Below are 13,645 nucleotides of genomic sequence, written 5' to 3'. Positions count from 1 at the left end.
GTGAAGCGCGCAGGCTCGTGTGAAGGACGGGTCAGCAATTAAGAGCCCTGTTGTGTGCCGAGAGGTTGAGGACAAAGCTGATTGCCTTTTCATACATCTCACAATGAGCACTGGGGAGATTTGTATAAATATTTTGCAGCTTTCCCTTGCAGCTTCAAGTCACTTTTGATGGCAGTTGGTATATTAGGGGTTGTCGAATTGGAACACTTGTTGACAGGCTGTCAGATGTGCCTATGTCTGCCTTTGACTGACTTTTTTGCGAGGTCTTTCCTCTTGACCTGCCAAGTCAACCAGAAGAGGAAATGAGCACTTTGGCACATTTGAGGTTAGTGGACTGACAATAGTGCGAGGTTTGGCAATATAACACATTATTGCGTTTCTCACATAGGACGCGTGAAAGAACTGCTCAAAAGCAGAGGCAGCCAGCTTTCAAGCAGGAAAATATACTTTCTTTTTGTTCCTCTACACCAAGAATACGACTGATTCTTGTCACTGTTTTGGTAAATCCTGAACCTAAAAGCATGAAATCACAGATAATTCGACATCTTGTAGCAATATTACGGTTTAATTCAGGGCCTTGTTTCCAACATGAGATAAGACACAATAAAAAGGAAATATCTGCTGTCATGCCTCCTTGCTCTGGTACATGGCGATGTGGAGAAAAAGAAATGTTGTCCAAACGTATCCAAGCAAAATAAATAAAAAGATGATCTCCCAGATTAAAAAAAGTGTATATGGGTCAATGACGTGGCGTGTCAATTCTGGTGTCCAAAGCATATTCATAATATTAAAAATGTATACATTTTTAAATGCACTTCATAAGTGACTCAACTTCCCCCTCTTTAATTACTCATGTGAGAATTTATTATAAATAATAAATAATTAATCTTTAAGGAACTATTGAGCTCAAAAGTCCTAAAATGTCATTCCGGGTAACTGTCCCGGCTTAAAATTGTATATGTATATCAACTGTTCTCAACAGTTTTTGCTTTAGTACACAAACCAAGTGAGGACCCAACACAGTTGCAAAATCACATAAAAGTAAAGAAAACTGTCATTGAAAACATCAACATCTGCTGGATCTGAATTTAATATGTTTTAGGGACGCACAATACATTGATATCATATCGGATCTGTGTCAGTGAATATTTGATAGATCCAATAGTTATTGGATAATTATTGGATATTTATTTACTTTGCCATCATCTTAGTTAATGTTAATCTTTCAATACACTGGTAATTTAATGACACTGTTAATTGTATTTCTAAAGGAAATCTCTAAATAAATATCCAAATAAAATCATCACCAATTTGTAATTTATTTATACAGAGTAGTAGTTAAACCAATGACATTGGCACATGCTCTACTGTTAGAGCTAGAAGAATGCTCAATTGAAATTGACAACAAAACACAGCCTTTGATGTCAAACAAAAGACACATTTCCACATTGTTTTTCCCTTCTGTGTGTGTATTCGAACAGTTGAGGACCAGTGCTTTATGGAGATGCAGCATGCTGCAACAGCTTCATCACATAGTGAAAATACAATGCCTCTAATAAACAGAACCATTAGCAAGACAGTGACTTACCTTGTGAGGGCACGTGGCTGGGACAACAGAGAATGTTTTATCTGGGGTCTGGCTCTGGTTCTAGAAGAGAAACAAATCACTCTGTGTTAGTTGTTTTAGTAAGAATAAAACTGTTGCATTCAAGCAAAGTTCCTATAAATTGCATGTTTCGTAATAAGGCAGAACAAAGTGACCTATTACGTACACTTATTCTGAAGAAATGGAAAAGCCAATTGAGTGAATAAAGGTTAAGGTCATCAATCTGTGCTGGTGGAATATACAGCCAACAAATGGCTACAGCAAAACTTCTCAATGTATGCTTATCCCTGCGCTCCAAATACCGAAAACACAAGCACATAGCACAGGCTTCATAACATATGCAAAGGTTCTCAAACAGGATTTCGTTAACCAATTAGCATATTGTAAATATGGTGCTACATCAGACTGATACATGAAAACCAACACTAAAAAGGTTGCACGTAGGTAAGTCAACAAGGCAACAACAGATGGTCCTGCTGTTTGCGATTATGCATGATGCAGGGCCTCTGCACACTGACAAAGGCAGTGTAGGGGGAAATGACCATCTTCAAGTGACCTCGCATGCATATGAGGAAAACGAAGCGGTCGAGCCAGCACAGCGGGGGACAAACTTTTTTTCCCTTATACTTGAGGGATGCCTAGTTGATTCCAAGCAGGTGCTGCCAGTCATTCTCTTACACCCTGTTATCTTCTTTTTGTAGAACTAATGCTCTCTGACACTATTAATGGCTTCCTTATGGTATCGCCAAGAGAGATGAAACATTGAGCGGTCCAGACTTCAACATCTATATTTCATCAGCACTTAGAGAAGTCAGCATCGGCTGTATAGTAACCTCACTGCACACACACTGCCGGGTGAAAGACAAACACTGCGTGGTCAGCCCTAGGCGTCTGAAATAATAGAAAGGAGTTTTGTGCCACTCTTGCAAAGATGAAAATCTAAAGAGACATAGGTTATAAAATTTTACATTTTTTTTTTGCGCAATTGACCAATTAAGGAATCATTCTTCTCCTCTTCAACCTGGCTCATACACTCCTGGAGACAGTTTTTCCTTTAATGAGCTACTTTTAAACTACATGATATTGTAATCTGAACAGAGCTGGCACAGGAACTCAAGTAGGGGAGGACTAATAAAGAACACATTCTCCTGGTTGCAAGGGCAACTCAGAGGACACAACATGTTTATTCAGGAGAGGCGCTGTCAGCATCACTCGCATTGACCCGTGTCTGCTCTACTTTGGTCAGTCAAAACATCTATTAAGTTCTGTTAAGAACAGTACAATTTGAACTCAATTGCAGCACATGAAACACGAACAACAGTGCTATTCTAAATTGTGAGTGTGATATTTTATACAACATTCTACTCTAAATAAAGTAAACAATATGTTAATACTGAGTAAAACACATTTAGACACTTTAGACTTTAGTAACTTTAGACACATTGCCGGTTACTTCTTTGCTCCACCAGCAAATAGTTCCAAGACCAACAAAGCAGAAACGGCACATCTCTGAGCAACACACATTAGTGGTGTTTAATAGTTCCTGAATTAATCAGTGAACTGAATCGGGTGAATTATTCAATGACTCTCTCCTGAATTAATCAGTGCATTTAAACAAATCGATCCATACATTTCCAAACTGCTTGTCGCTGGAGCCTAAGCCAGCGCCTAAACAAGCCCCATCATAACAGTCGAACGAGTTGAGTGAATTATTCAATGACTCATTCCAGAATGAATCAGTGTAGCTGAATGAATAGGTTGAGAGAATGGATTTGATGACTCAGTCGTAAAAACCAACAGTTGTTTGATTGAACAAATCAGTTGAATTAATGATTCAATGACAGTATGACAATATGACACATACTGACAGTTTGGAATGTGCAAACACAGACAAGCAGAGTTATACAAACCGTTAAAAGGCCAACATCAAGATTCGTTTTTAAAGTCAGAGAATCTGTTTTGTGGCAGACTTGCTCATTGTATTATGGTAATTGTAAAATGCAGATTAGAGCCGTATGTGTTCCAATCTGTTTTTCTGTGCATTCCTTGGCTTTTTTTTCATTGGTTGAGAAAAATAATAAATAACGTGTCAGTTGTGTCTGAAACGGAAGTCGCGTATCGTTCAACAGAACTTTTGTATAAAAAGCTATATCAAACCATGCAGTAGAACTGGATATCAATTACCCTCTGGCTTTGTGCCGACAGCCAAATCACAGTCGTGCTGAAATCAAGAACAACACATTTTGTTGGCCTGGTATTGTTTAAATAAAGGCAACAGTTATGAATTGAAAACATGTTGAAGAGAAGAGAAAGGAATCTCTTTGGAAAAACTGCATTGGTATTAATGCTTTATTTCCTGTTTAATGTTTTGCTCAGCCACGGTTAATTATTTAATATGACAGGTATGCTACGTGGAGTGTATTAACTTGTCCTGCATGTTTAAATAATATATGATCCCATTAAAATCTGACATAGACGACAGACACACACGCCACTGGGGCTTTATTCATTTGCAGGTACACAGGCACCATTATGAGGCAGAGTTGACCCAGTGTGTTCGACTGAATGGCCTTTCTGTAATGTGCGGCGAAATTATATGTTGCACTGAAAGCTTAGGCTATGCAAATGCAACATAACTGCACTGGAACAAGCTGATGGCGTCAGGGCTCTGCTGTTATTTTGGAGAGTGAAGAGCGGATAACTCTGTAAAATAAGTGCGGATGGAGGGAATGGTTTTCAAATGGTTGCTTTCTTACAAAAAAAAATCTTTATTGGTATCTTCCTTCCTTCACAGCTCTCTCCATAATTCATGCGGCGCCAGTAAACTTGTGAAAGCAAAATGTGATTTTGTCAAGGTTGTGAAGTGCAGTCAAATAAACATGATGAAAAATGCCAGATTGAAGGCAAATTTATTATCTCTTCTCATTACGTGTTACATCTCTGCTTCACAGTACAGAGACAAATTAGTTTTTATCGAGAAGCCAAATTGCTAATATTAAACCTCTCTGCTGTTCCTCCCCAAAACAAGCCATGGAAGTGGTTTCTTCACTTCACTCTGCTGAACGTTTTCCTCTCCAAATGCTAGTGGAGGGGGAAAGAGAGCAAGCGGTAGGCTGCAAAGAGCCGTAATCTCCTTGCCAGCAGTGTTGAGGCTGACTGATGTTCAATGTGCCATCGCTTTAAAAGGGTGCTCTTTGAAACGACAGCCTCCCACAAGTGCATCAAGACACCAAGTCTTCCTGCTCCTGGTGTGCTCATTTGCTAAGCAGTGTGAAGCCCCTTCTTTTAGACTGGTCTTGAGAGCTGGAAGAAGTCTCAATTAGAACTTTGTAATGAGTTAGAGGCACAGGTGAACTGATTCTGAGTTTGGCAGTACAGCTGCATCAGTCTGCGTGTGGAAAACAAGGTCCTCTGAATGCTGTGACGACAATAAGCACAGCAGGTGGATCGTTCTACAAACTGGGTGCTACGTGTGTCCCATTTATAGAGATCCATTTTTTAACAATGAATAATTGTTATTTCAACTCTTAATCTGCCTTGCTGTATGAGCAAATGAAAATAATACACTACCTTTCAAAAGTTTGGGGTCAATAAGATTTGTTTTTGTATTATTATTATTATTCAGCGAGGACAAAAGTGACAGTAACATTTATGTGACAACAATATTTCTATTTCAAATAGATGATGTTCTATTCATCTAAGAATCCTGACAAAAATGTATCATATTTCCCAAAAAGTATTGAGCAGCACAACTCAACATTGAGAAAAGAAGAAAGACAAAATCATGTGCATCAAATCATCATATTAGAATGGTTTCTGAAGGATCATGTGACACTGAAGACTGGAGTAATGATGCTGAAAATTCAGCTTTGCCATCACACACACAAAATGTGTGTGAAAGCAACAATTCTGAATTGTAATGTTTCACAATATTTTTGATCAAATAAATGGAGCATTGGCGATTTTCTATTTATTATTATTAAAAAAAATGTTTCAATAATGTATTATGATGGTGGTATGTAAAATCTGTTACCATATATATATATATATTTTTTGCATGTAAACTACAGTATAAACTAATACAAATATCTCTATTCTTCAATGGTCTTAAAATGTAAGCCTTGTTACCATGCTAATTGCTGAAATATCTGCATGAAATTTGCTTTCTGAAAAGCAACTTGTAGTTTCACAACCTTTCAATTAGTCTATAAACTGCCAACCATTACTTTATATCATTACATTTTCTATAAAAATAGTTTAATATAGTTTGAAACGGAACAATGCAGTTTATTAGAACATAAAAACTCATTCGTTTTCTATACAAAAGTATTAAAAAAACGATTACTTTAAAAAAAAAATAATCACCATTTCAAAATAGTATGGTAAAGGCACTTTTTTCATAAGATGACCCAGGTATGCATGACTGTGTTTATCAATATAAAAAAGCTAAAAACCTGTTTCGCTCATAAGCGCTGTGGGCCACGTAATAGTCGAGATCTAATTTGGAATGATATATTTTTTTATTTACGGTTGCCAACAAAGATAAAGCAAATTTTGTCACACACACACAGCTAGTTTAAGAAGCACAGCCACGCAAAACGCTCTCTCACACAGACACTACTGTATCCTTAGGCCATAATGAGCCTGCTATGTGTTTTAAAAGGATTAGCTGCATTAAAAATCACATTTCATTCTCAAGCTGAGCAAAACAAAGCGGTTCATAGCAAACATGTTCATTTACTACTGCTTTGCATGGGTTTAAATACAAGCATGAATATTTCATCACACTAATCTAATCTGGTCGTGCTCGTGCGTGCATTTATTATGACACCTAAAGAAAATGACAGATGTACAGGACCGGTCAAAAGTTTGGAATAAATAAGATGCTTTTTTGAACAAAGTCTCTTATGCTCACCAAGGCTGCATTTCTTTTCTTTTTTTTTTATCAAAACGCAGTAAAAACTGTAATATTGTGAAATATTATAATAACTTAAAGGTGCACTATATTAACTTGTGGCCCTCTAACAAAAACAAAACTGCAAGCATTTTGCGGAATAATATTGTTTTGGTTGTGCTTCGGCTCTGTGTGACTGCGAATAAATATGGTTTTCCTGCTCATAAAATATCAGCTACTAGGCTTAAGAGATATAATCAGTTTAAAGGGAAAGGATCTCTAGCTGAAATTGTTACTGTAGCTATACTGTATATTTCTTAAAGCAGTTTACAGCGGTACAAAAAGCATGATGACATGACCCTTCACAATAGAAAACGCTTTAAAATGAACTCTGTTAGCAAGTTGCATATGGCAATTTATCTGTTCTATAATATACTTAACTTTTCTGTTGTCACATCTGGTGTCCCTTTACAAAATGTAAAATCCCTTTACAAAATGTTCAAAATATACAAAATCTCCGAAAGCCAAGCCAATGTTGATTATCCTTTTATAAGGAAAATAACGGGTGATTCAACTTTTCTCTATTTACAGATATGACAAGACACACATGGACGAATGACGTATGTACAGTATGCAATTTCCTGTGAAAACCATCCTGTCAGGTCTAAAAAATAAACACTTATATAGGTTTACCATAGTGAATCAGCGTAAGACAAAAACATGTTTTGGAAGAAGGATTGATGATGTATTGACTTATTATATAAATGTAGTTAATTTCGAACACAGTGTACCTTTAAAGGAAGTGTTTTTATTTGAATACATTTTGAAGTGTAATTTATTCCTATGATGGCAAATATGAATTTTCAGCATCATTACTCCAGTCTTTAGAAATTAGAAATTATTCTAATATGCGAATTGGTGCTAAAGAAAGATATTAAGATATACATGATAATAATAATCATACTTTTGTTCATAAAGGATGCATTAATGATCAAAAGTGACGGCAAAGACATTTATAATGTTACGAAATACTCAAATGAATGCTGTTCATTTGAATTTTCTTAACAGTACATCAAATAATTATGTAAAATAATTAGATTCATGAATCATGATTTTTTTTTATTATTATTATTAATAAGAACCAATTCAGCATATGTAAATGATTTCTGAAGGATCATGTGACACTGAAAAATCAGCTTCGGCAGCATATGAATATATATATTAAACCAGAATTTTAATCAAATAAATGCAGTCTTCAAAAACATTAAAAATTCCAAACTTTTCACAGGTATAGTGTATATGCAACGCCACCAACAAATGACCCAATCAGTCGTTGCCGATGCAGTAATGTTTTCTGTTTGATATTGATGGTGCTGGCAACACAGCTCCTAAAATAACCCGCAAATAATTCTGTTCCGCTCTCTCAGCCAGCCCTCGTGAGATAAAAAGCCTCAGGCTGAGAATTGGCAGGAGCGAGCGCCGAAGTACTTTTCACCCTAAAAGCAATCTTAAAGAGAAGGTCTGACGTCGTCACATTAACTTGTCTTCTCCGCTACGCACCAGGTGGAAAAGACTCACCGCGATCTCAGACGACTCCCATTTAAACTCACAAACAAGAGCACTATTCACCCAAGGCAAAATAAGGAGCAGGGCTTTTCTGGCAGGCTGACACAGTGAGGATGCTCTGGCCCAGTAGCATTCTCCTCACACACTGGGAGACTTTGTACTTGTTACTTCCTGGCTGACACTCAAGAGTACTGAGCATTAAATAAGTTGCACACCCCTCGCATGCTCTTGATTTTGTTGTCTCTGTTTATGACACGTTTTTTAGCTGTTGTTGTTGTAATATGAAAAAGCAAACCAAAGAATAAGAACGAAAAACACGAGGAAGCAACAACAACACCCACATTTCTCTCCAAGGGATTAAAAAATGTCTGTAGTTCATGGATAATCAGATGCTTTTGATCACGTGACTTCCATGTATTTGATCTTGCAAAGCTTCTGTCCATAGATCTTAGCAGCTGTGGCACCACATAATGTGAGAACGTGATGACAGTTATGCAAAATAAAGAGTGTAACAGGACAAGTTTACAATGGAACAGCCACACTAGTCAGTTAGTACCCGCTGCAGTTGTCAGATGTGTCTTCCTTATTGCTGTAATACTTATGCATGCAGCATGTCTGCCTTTGGAGTGGGTTGGGCCTCTTATTCTTTTTTTTTTTCTTGGATTTTTCTTCCTGTTTCCATTTTCGACATCCCCTATTTCTGAAAGAGTAATGGTACAGGGTTTTCAGTGTGAAGCGGGTGCTTCGCACACAACAGTAGATCTGCTTTAAAGTCCCCCGGCACTGCTATCAAAGTGCTTCTTCACAGTTGATCATTAGCAATTTAAAAGCCTTAGGCAACTTGGAGCCCTCAAACTGAGCAGTATAATTTAGCGGCTGCCTCGGCCATACAATCAAAGGACCGTACTGTACATTTATCATATTGGGGACTTCCACTCCCCCAAAAGAAATAAGGGGAATTTGGGTTTGTGACTGATATGGGGCCTGAATTCAATAACCACGGACCAGACTGTCATACATTTTTTGCAGACATATCGAGAGGAGGAAAAAAAAAATGCATTTTATTGTTCTCCAGGTTTATTTTCAACAAGTAAGTCCTATTCTGGATAAAATCCACTACGACTCAAAACAATTATTTGATGCTGCTTCAAGGGACGGACGCTTTCAATTTGAGTGGTCCACCTGAAATCATGATAAAGCGTGGTTTCAGGCACAAACCATCAAAGAGAGACCAAATATCATTTTAATGGCAAAATAAATAAATAAAAAAACCTACCAGGCAGTCGAAGAACCCACCTGCCATATACTGAAATAAGTCCTGTCATTCATATCCAGTCTAAATTTATAAATTCAGATATTGGTTGGAAAAGAGTCATATCTATTGTTTCTGGCCTATATCTGGATTTGTGTGGTTTGTAAATTAGCTTTAGTATTGGAAGGGAGGAAAATATGTACACTGGAATATATCAAGAAGAACACATCAGCACAACAACATCCACATATTTTAACTACATTTGCATTGCCTGAAGGAAATACTCTGTGTCTGAGAGGTTCGGTGTTACAGTTTTAGGTAGGTTTTGTTTTTGTGTGTAAATGAAATGCTGCATTTATGCTTTTACAATGTCTGCTTTTACAATGTCATGGCATCAGGATTTGTCTTACTCTAATTTTAATAAATAAAATGCACACCAATTAATGTGAAAAAGGACCATTGTCCTTGTTTATAATTAAAGGGATATTTCACACAAAAATGACAGTTCTGTCATCATTTACTCAACCTCAAGTTGTTCTAAACCTGTATGAGTTTCTCTATTCTACTGAACACAAAAGAAGATATTTTGAAGAATGTTGGTCACCAGACAGTTGACGGTAGCCATTTGTCTCACAATGGAAGTCAATTGCTAAAGCCAACTGTCTGGTGACCAACATTCTTCAAAATATCTTCATTGTGTTCAACAGAATAGAAAAACTAATACAGGTTTTGAACAATGTGAGTAAATTATGACAGAATAAACATTTTTGGGTGAACTATCCATTTAACTACCCTCATGCTGTTCCAAACCCGTAAGACATTCGTTTATCTTTGGAACACAAATGAAGATCTTTTTAACGAAATCTGAGAGCTTTATTTCCCTCCATTGACAGCCTATGCAACTACCACTTTCAAGCCACAGAAAGGTAGAAAAGACATCATTCAAGTAATCGATGTGATTCAGGTGGTTTAACCTCAATTTTATGAAGCTATGCAAGTGCTATATTTGCGCAAAAAAAGCATAATTTACACTTGAATTACAAAATATGATTCTCCAACGACACGACAAATGCGTGTTTTGTTGATGCGAGAGCAGACGTTGATGTGTGAATGCACGTTGGAAATGAATATTTTGTAAATAAAATGGTAAATTATGTTTTTTTCGCAAACAAAGCACTCACAACGCTTCATAAAATTGAGGTTAAACCACTGGAGTCACATGGATTACTTGAATGATGCTTTTTCTACCTTTCTGGTGCTTGAAAGTAGTAGTTGCGTAGGCTGTCAATGGGATAGAAAAGGGACAGAAAGCTCAAAGTCTTACGGTTTGAAATGACATGAGGGTAAGTAATTAATGACAGAATTTTCATTTTTGGGTGAACTAACCCTTTAATGAATCAACTAATGAAATGAGAGTATGCATTCATAAAATTTATCAACAGGTATATCACAACAGAAACATAAACTACATTACAAGTTAACAAAATAAAGTGTATTAATTATTAATAATAGTTATGTTGACAACAACCATCTCTGAAACATTTGACGCAGCACTTTCTTGAAAAATTCATTGAATTATTTTTTTAAAAAAGTCACTTATTATATACTTATGATATAGTGATGATTTGAAATGTACTGCGCATGATTGATTTTTCATGTTTGTTGTAGGCTTTTTTGGAAATTGCCATAGTTGTAGTATTTCTTCCTTACTGTTAATTGACATTAGCCCCACTTATGTTTAAAAATGTGGTAATTGCAACTGTTTTGCAAAATGTCCCTTAGCGCCACCTGGAGGTCATTTCGCAAACAACTTTGAAATGGTACTGGTTGTATTTTGCCGTGGTCGCTTTGCTGCGGCGCGGTGGTAATAGGCATTCTGGATGACTACCTACTGTAGTCCAAGGTATCCCCTTCAAATCATGGTAATGACATAGTAATTTTAGTGTTGTTCTGCTAGTGTTTGCAAGTCCTTCATAAGCCGCAAATGCAGATGTTGAACTTAAGAAAAAAAAACTTCTGCACCGCTGGTAAACGATAGTCCGCTTTTGTTTCAATGGAATATATAGCCTATATTTTAATAAAAAAATAAAATAAAAAAAACCTAGCAATAAAAAGGTTTTGACTTAAATAGCACTTCCAAAGGGTTATTTAGCACCAAAAAGGGTTCTGCTACCGTTTTTCTTAAGAGTGTGGAAACAGAATAACAGAAATGTTAACAGCAACCAAGTTAATAAATAACCTTAACCTCTATTTTTTGTTTGGTTCTGAGGTAGATTTATGGAAGTAAAATAATGTCAAATGTTTTTGAAACAAAAAGCCTGTTGAATTGCACTACTTGAAAAAAAATAGGCATTGCATTAACCATGCTTGCATTTTAATGCATTGTATTTTTAGGGCTTGCATTTTTATGGGCTGAAATTCAACATGGTTGAATATTTAAGCTGTGAATATTTCAATTAAAAACATTTCAAACACATTTTCATTATTAAAAATTCAATAATCCATATTCACCTTTCATATTTCACCTCCAAAATATTCAAACTGTTTAAAAATACAACCTATGATATTCAACAGGCAATTTTCGGTCCATTTTATTTCGCTTTGCAAAATTCGCTTCCACAAATTCAGTGGTTCAAATTCGACAGTAAATTCAACGGAACTGCAGGAAAAGCAATAGATTACCGAGATACTCTCCATCTGCTGTTAGTCAACCTCACCAGCAGGAGGTGCAAAAGCTCATGTTGTTGACGAAGACAGAGCAAAAGTTAGAGCAAGCCATTCATTCATAAAATGAAAATGAGCTGTGTCAGTATATATGCGGAAAAGATGATAAAGACACAAAAGCTGTGTTTATGTTTCATTCAACAACTTCATTGTTACTTTCCCTGTGTAGCCTACATGTCATCAGCTTTCTCTACATGAACAGGATTATAATCGGTTTCCCTCAATACCTCACACTCGAGGATTCCCCTTCTGTCGGGACAAAACGCTTAACGTAGTTTATGGACTAATATTGATATAAAAGACCAAACTCGCACCTTATTGGGGATGTAGGCTATAGGCTACTATATAGGCTAGATGGACTAAGAATATGAACGTAACGCGCAAAGTTTCATGCTGAACGTTTCGTGATATACTGGCATAAAATCAACACTTGATCAATACTAACACTTTCTCTTCTCTTCTCTCTCTCTCTCTCTCTCTCTCTCTCTCTCTCTCAGTATATATATATATATAGGCTATGCCTACGTGTATTGCATTAGCTTAAACTGGGAAGAGTCATAGGACTTGCATATTGTTGTCCTCCTATTGTTAGTTTAACTGTAAATCGCTTTGGATAAAAGCGTCTGCTAAATAAATGACTAAATGTAGCCTAATAAATGTATAATTGGCTTGACATTGGACATTCACACATTTAGGGACCGTCTCAAAAGTTGCATAAAACATTGGCATACACGTTTCTAACTTCAATAGCAAACTTTAATTTATTTGAATAAATATCAAAAATCCAAAGGGTGCGCATTATGCCTGACACTACATGAACACTTTACAGTTGGTTTTATGACTGTAAGTCGTTCTATTCAAATGCTATTGAAGTTAGAAACGTGTATACCAAAGTAGTATACACTTTAGAGACGGTCCCTAAATGTGCAAATGTCCAATGTCAAGCCAAATTTATAGCCAGTATAGGAAACGCTCAGCATTAAACTTTGCACGTTATTCTGAGTCAATCTGCTTGCCTGCGAGTTTGGTCTTTTATATCACTGTAATTAATTCATTAGTTCATCATTAAGCTATACGTAAAGCGTTTTATATATCCAGCTGGGGAATCCTTAAGTATTGAGGGAAACCCTAATAGCTTGCATGCAGCATATCACCACAATATAAAGTTAAGGCAACTAAACAACCAAGAGAAATATATGTCAACCTCAAAAATGTAATATTGGATCTGTATATCCACATCGGGGAATAACATTATAATCTTGTTCACGGTAGAGAAAGATGCTTGTAGGCTACACAGGGAAAGTAACCGTGAAGACATAAAACTGCCGTCATAATAATCACAAATACACTTGCATTGCTGTTAAATGAGTTTTATGAATGAATGGCTTGCTCTAACTGTTGCTGGTCTTCGTCAACAACAAGCGCTTTTGCACCTCCTGCTGGTGAGGTTGACTAACAGCAGATGGAGAGTATCTCGATAATCTATTGCTTTTCCTGCAGTTCCGTTGAATTTACTGTCGAATTTGAACCACTGAATTTGTGGAAGCGAATTTTGCAAAGCGAAATAAAATGGACTGAAAATTGCCTGTTGAATATCATAGGT

At 36.5% G+C, this 13,645-nt stretch overlaps 1 protein-coding gene across 3 annotated transcripts in view; it reads right to left on the bottom strand.

The window, feature by feature from the left end:
- The window catches only part of pcdh11 (protocadherin 11), a gene marked incomplete at both ends in the record, with an annotated part of 178,593 nt that overhangs the window by 109,812 nt on the left and 55,136 nt on the right, over positions 1-13,645 (bottom strand). For 2 of the 3 annotated variants that reach the window (XM_081383210.1, XM_081383212.1), the window contains one exon: positions 1,589-1,648. In XM_081383210.1, the coding sequence (XP_081239336.1) occupies positions 1,589-1,648 (60 nt within the window). The remainder of the gene's footprint in view (positions 1-1,588; positions 1,649-13,645) is intronic. The other variant, XM_081383211.1, reaches the window with a different exon arrangement.

This window comes from Scardinius erythrophthalmus, assembly GCF_964197995.2.
Source record: "Scardinius erythrophthalmus genome assembly, chromosome: 13".
Lineage (NCBI taxonomy): Eukaryota > Metazoa > Chordata > Actinopteri > Cypriniformes > Leuciscidae > Scardinius > Scardinius erythrophthalmus.
The sequence above is the reverse complement of the archived record's forward strand: the minus strand, read 5'-3'. Positions and strand labels throughout refer to the sequence as shown.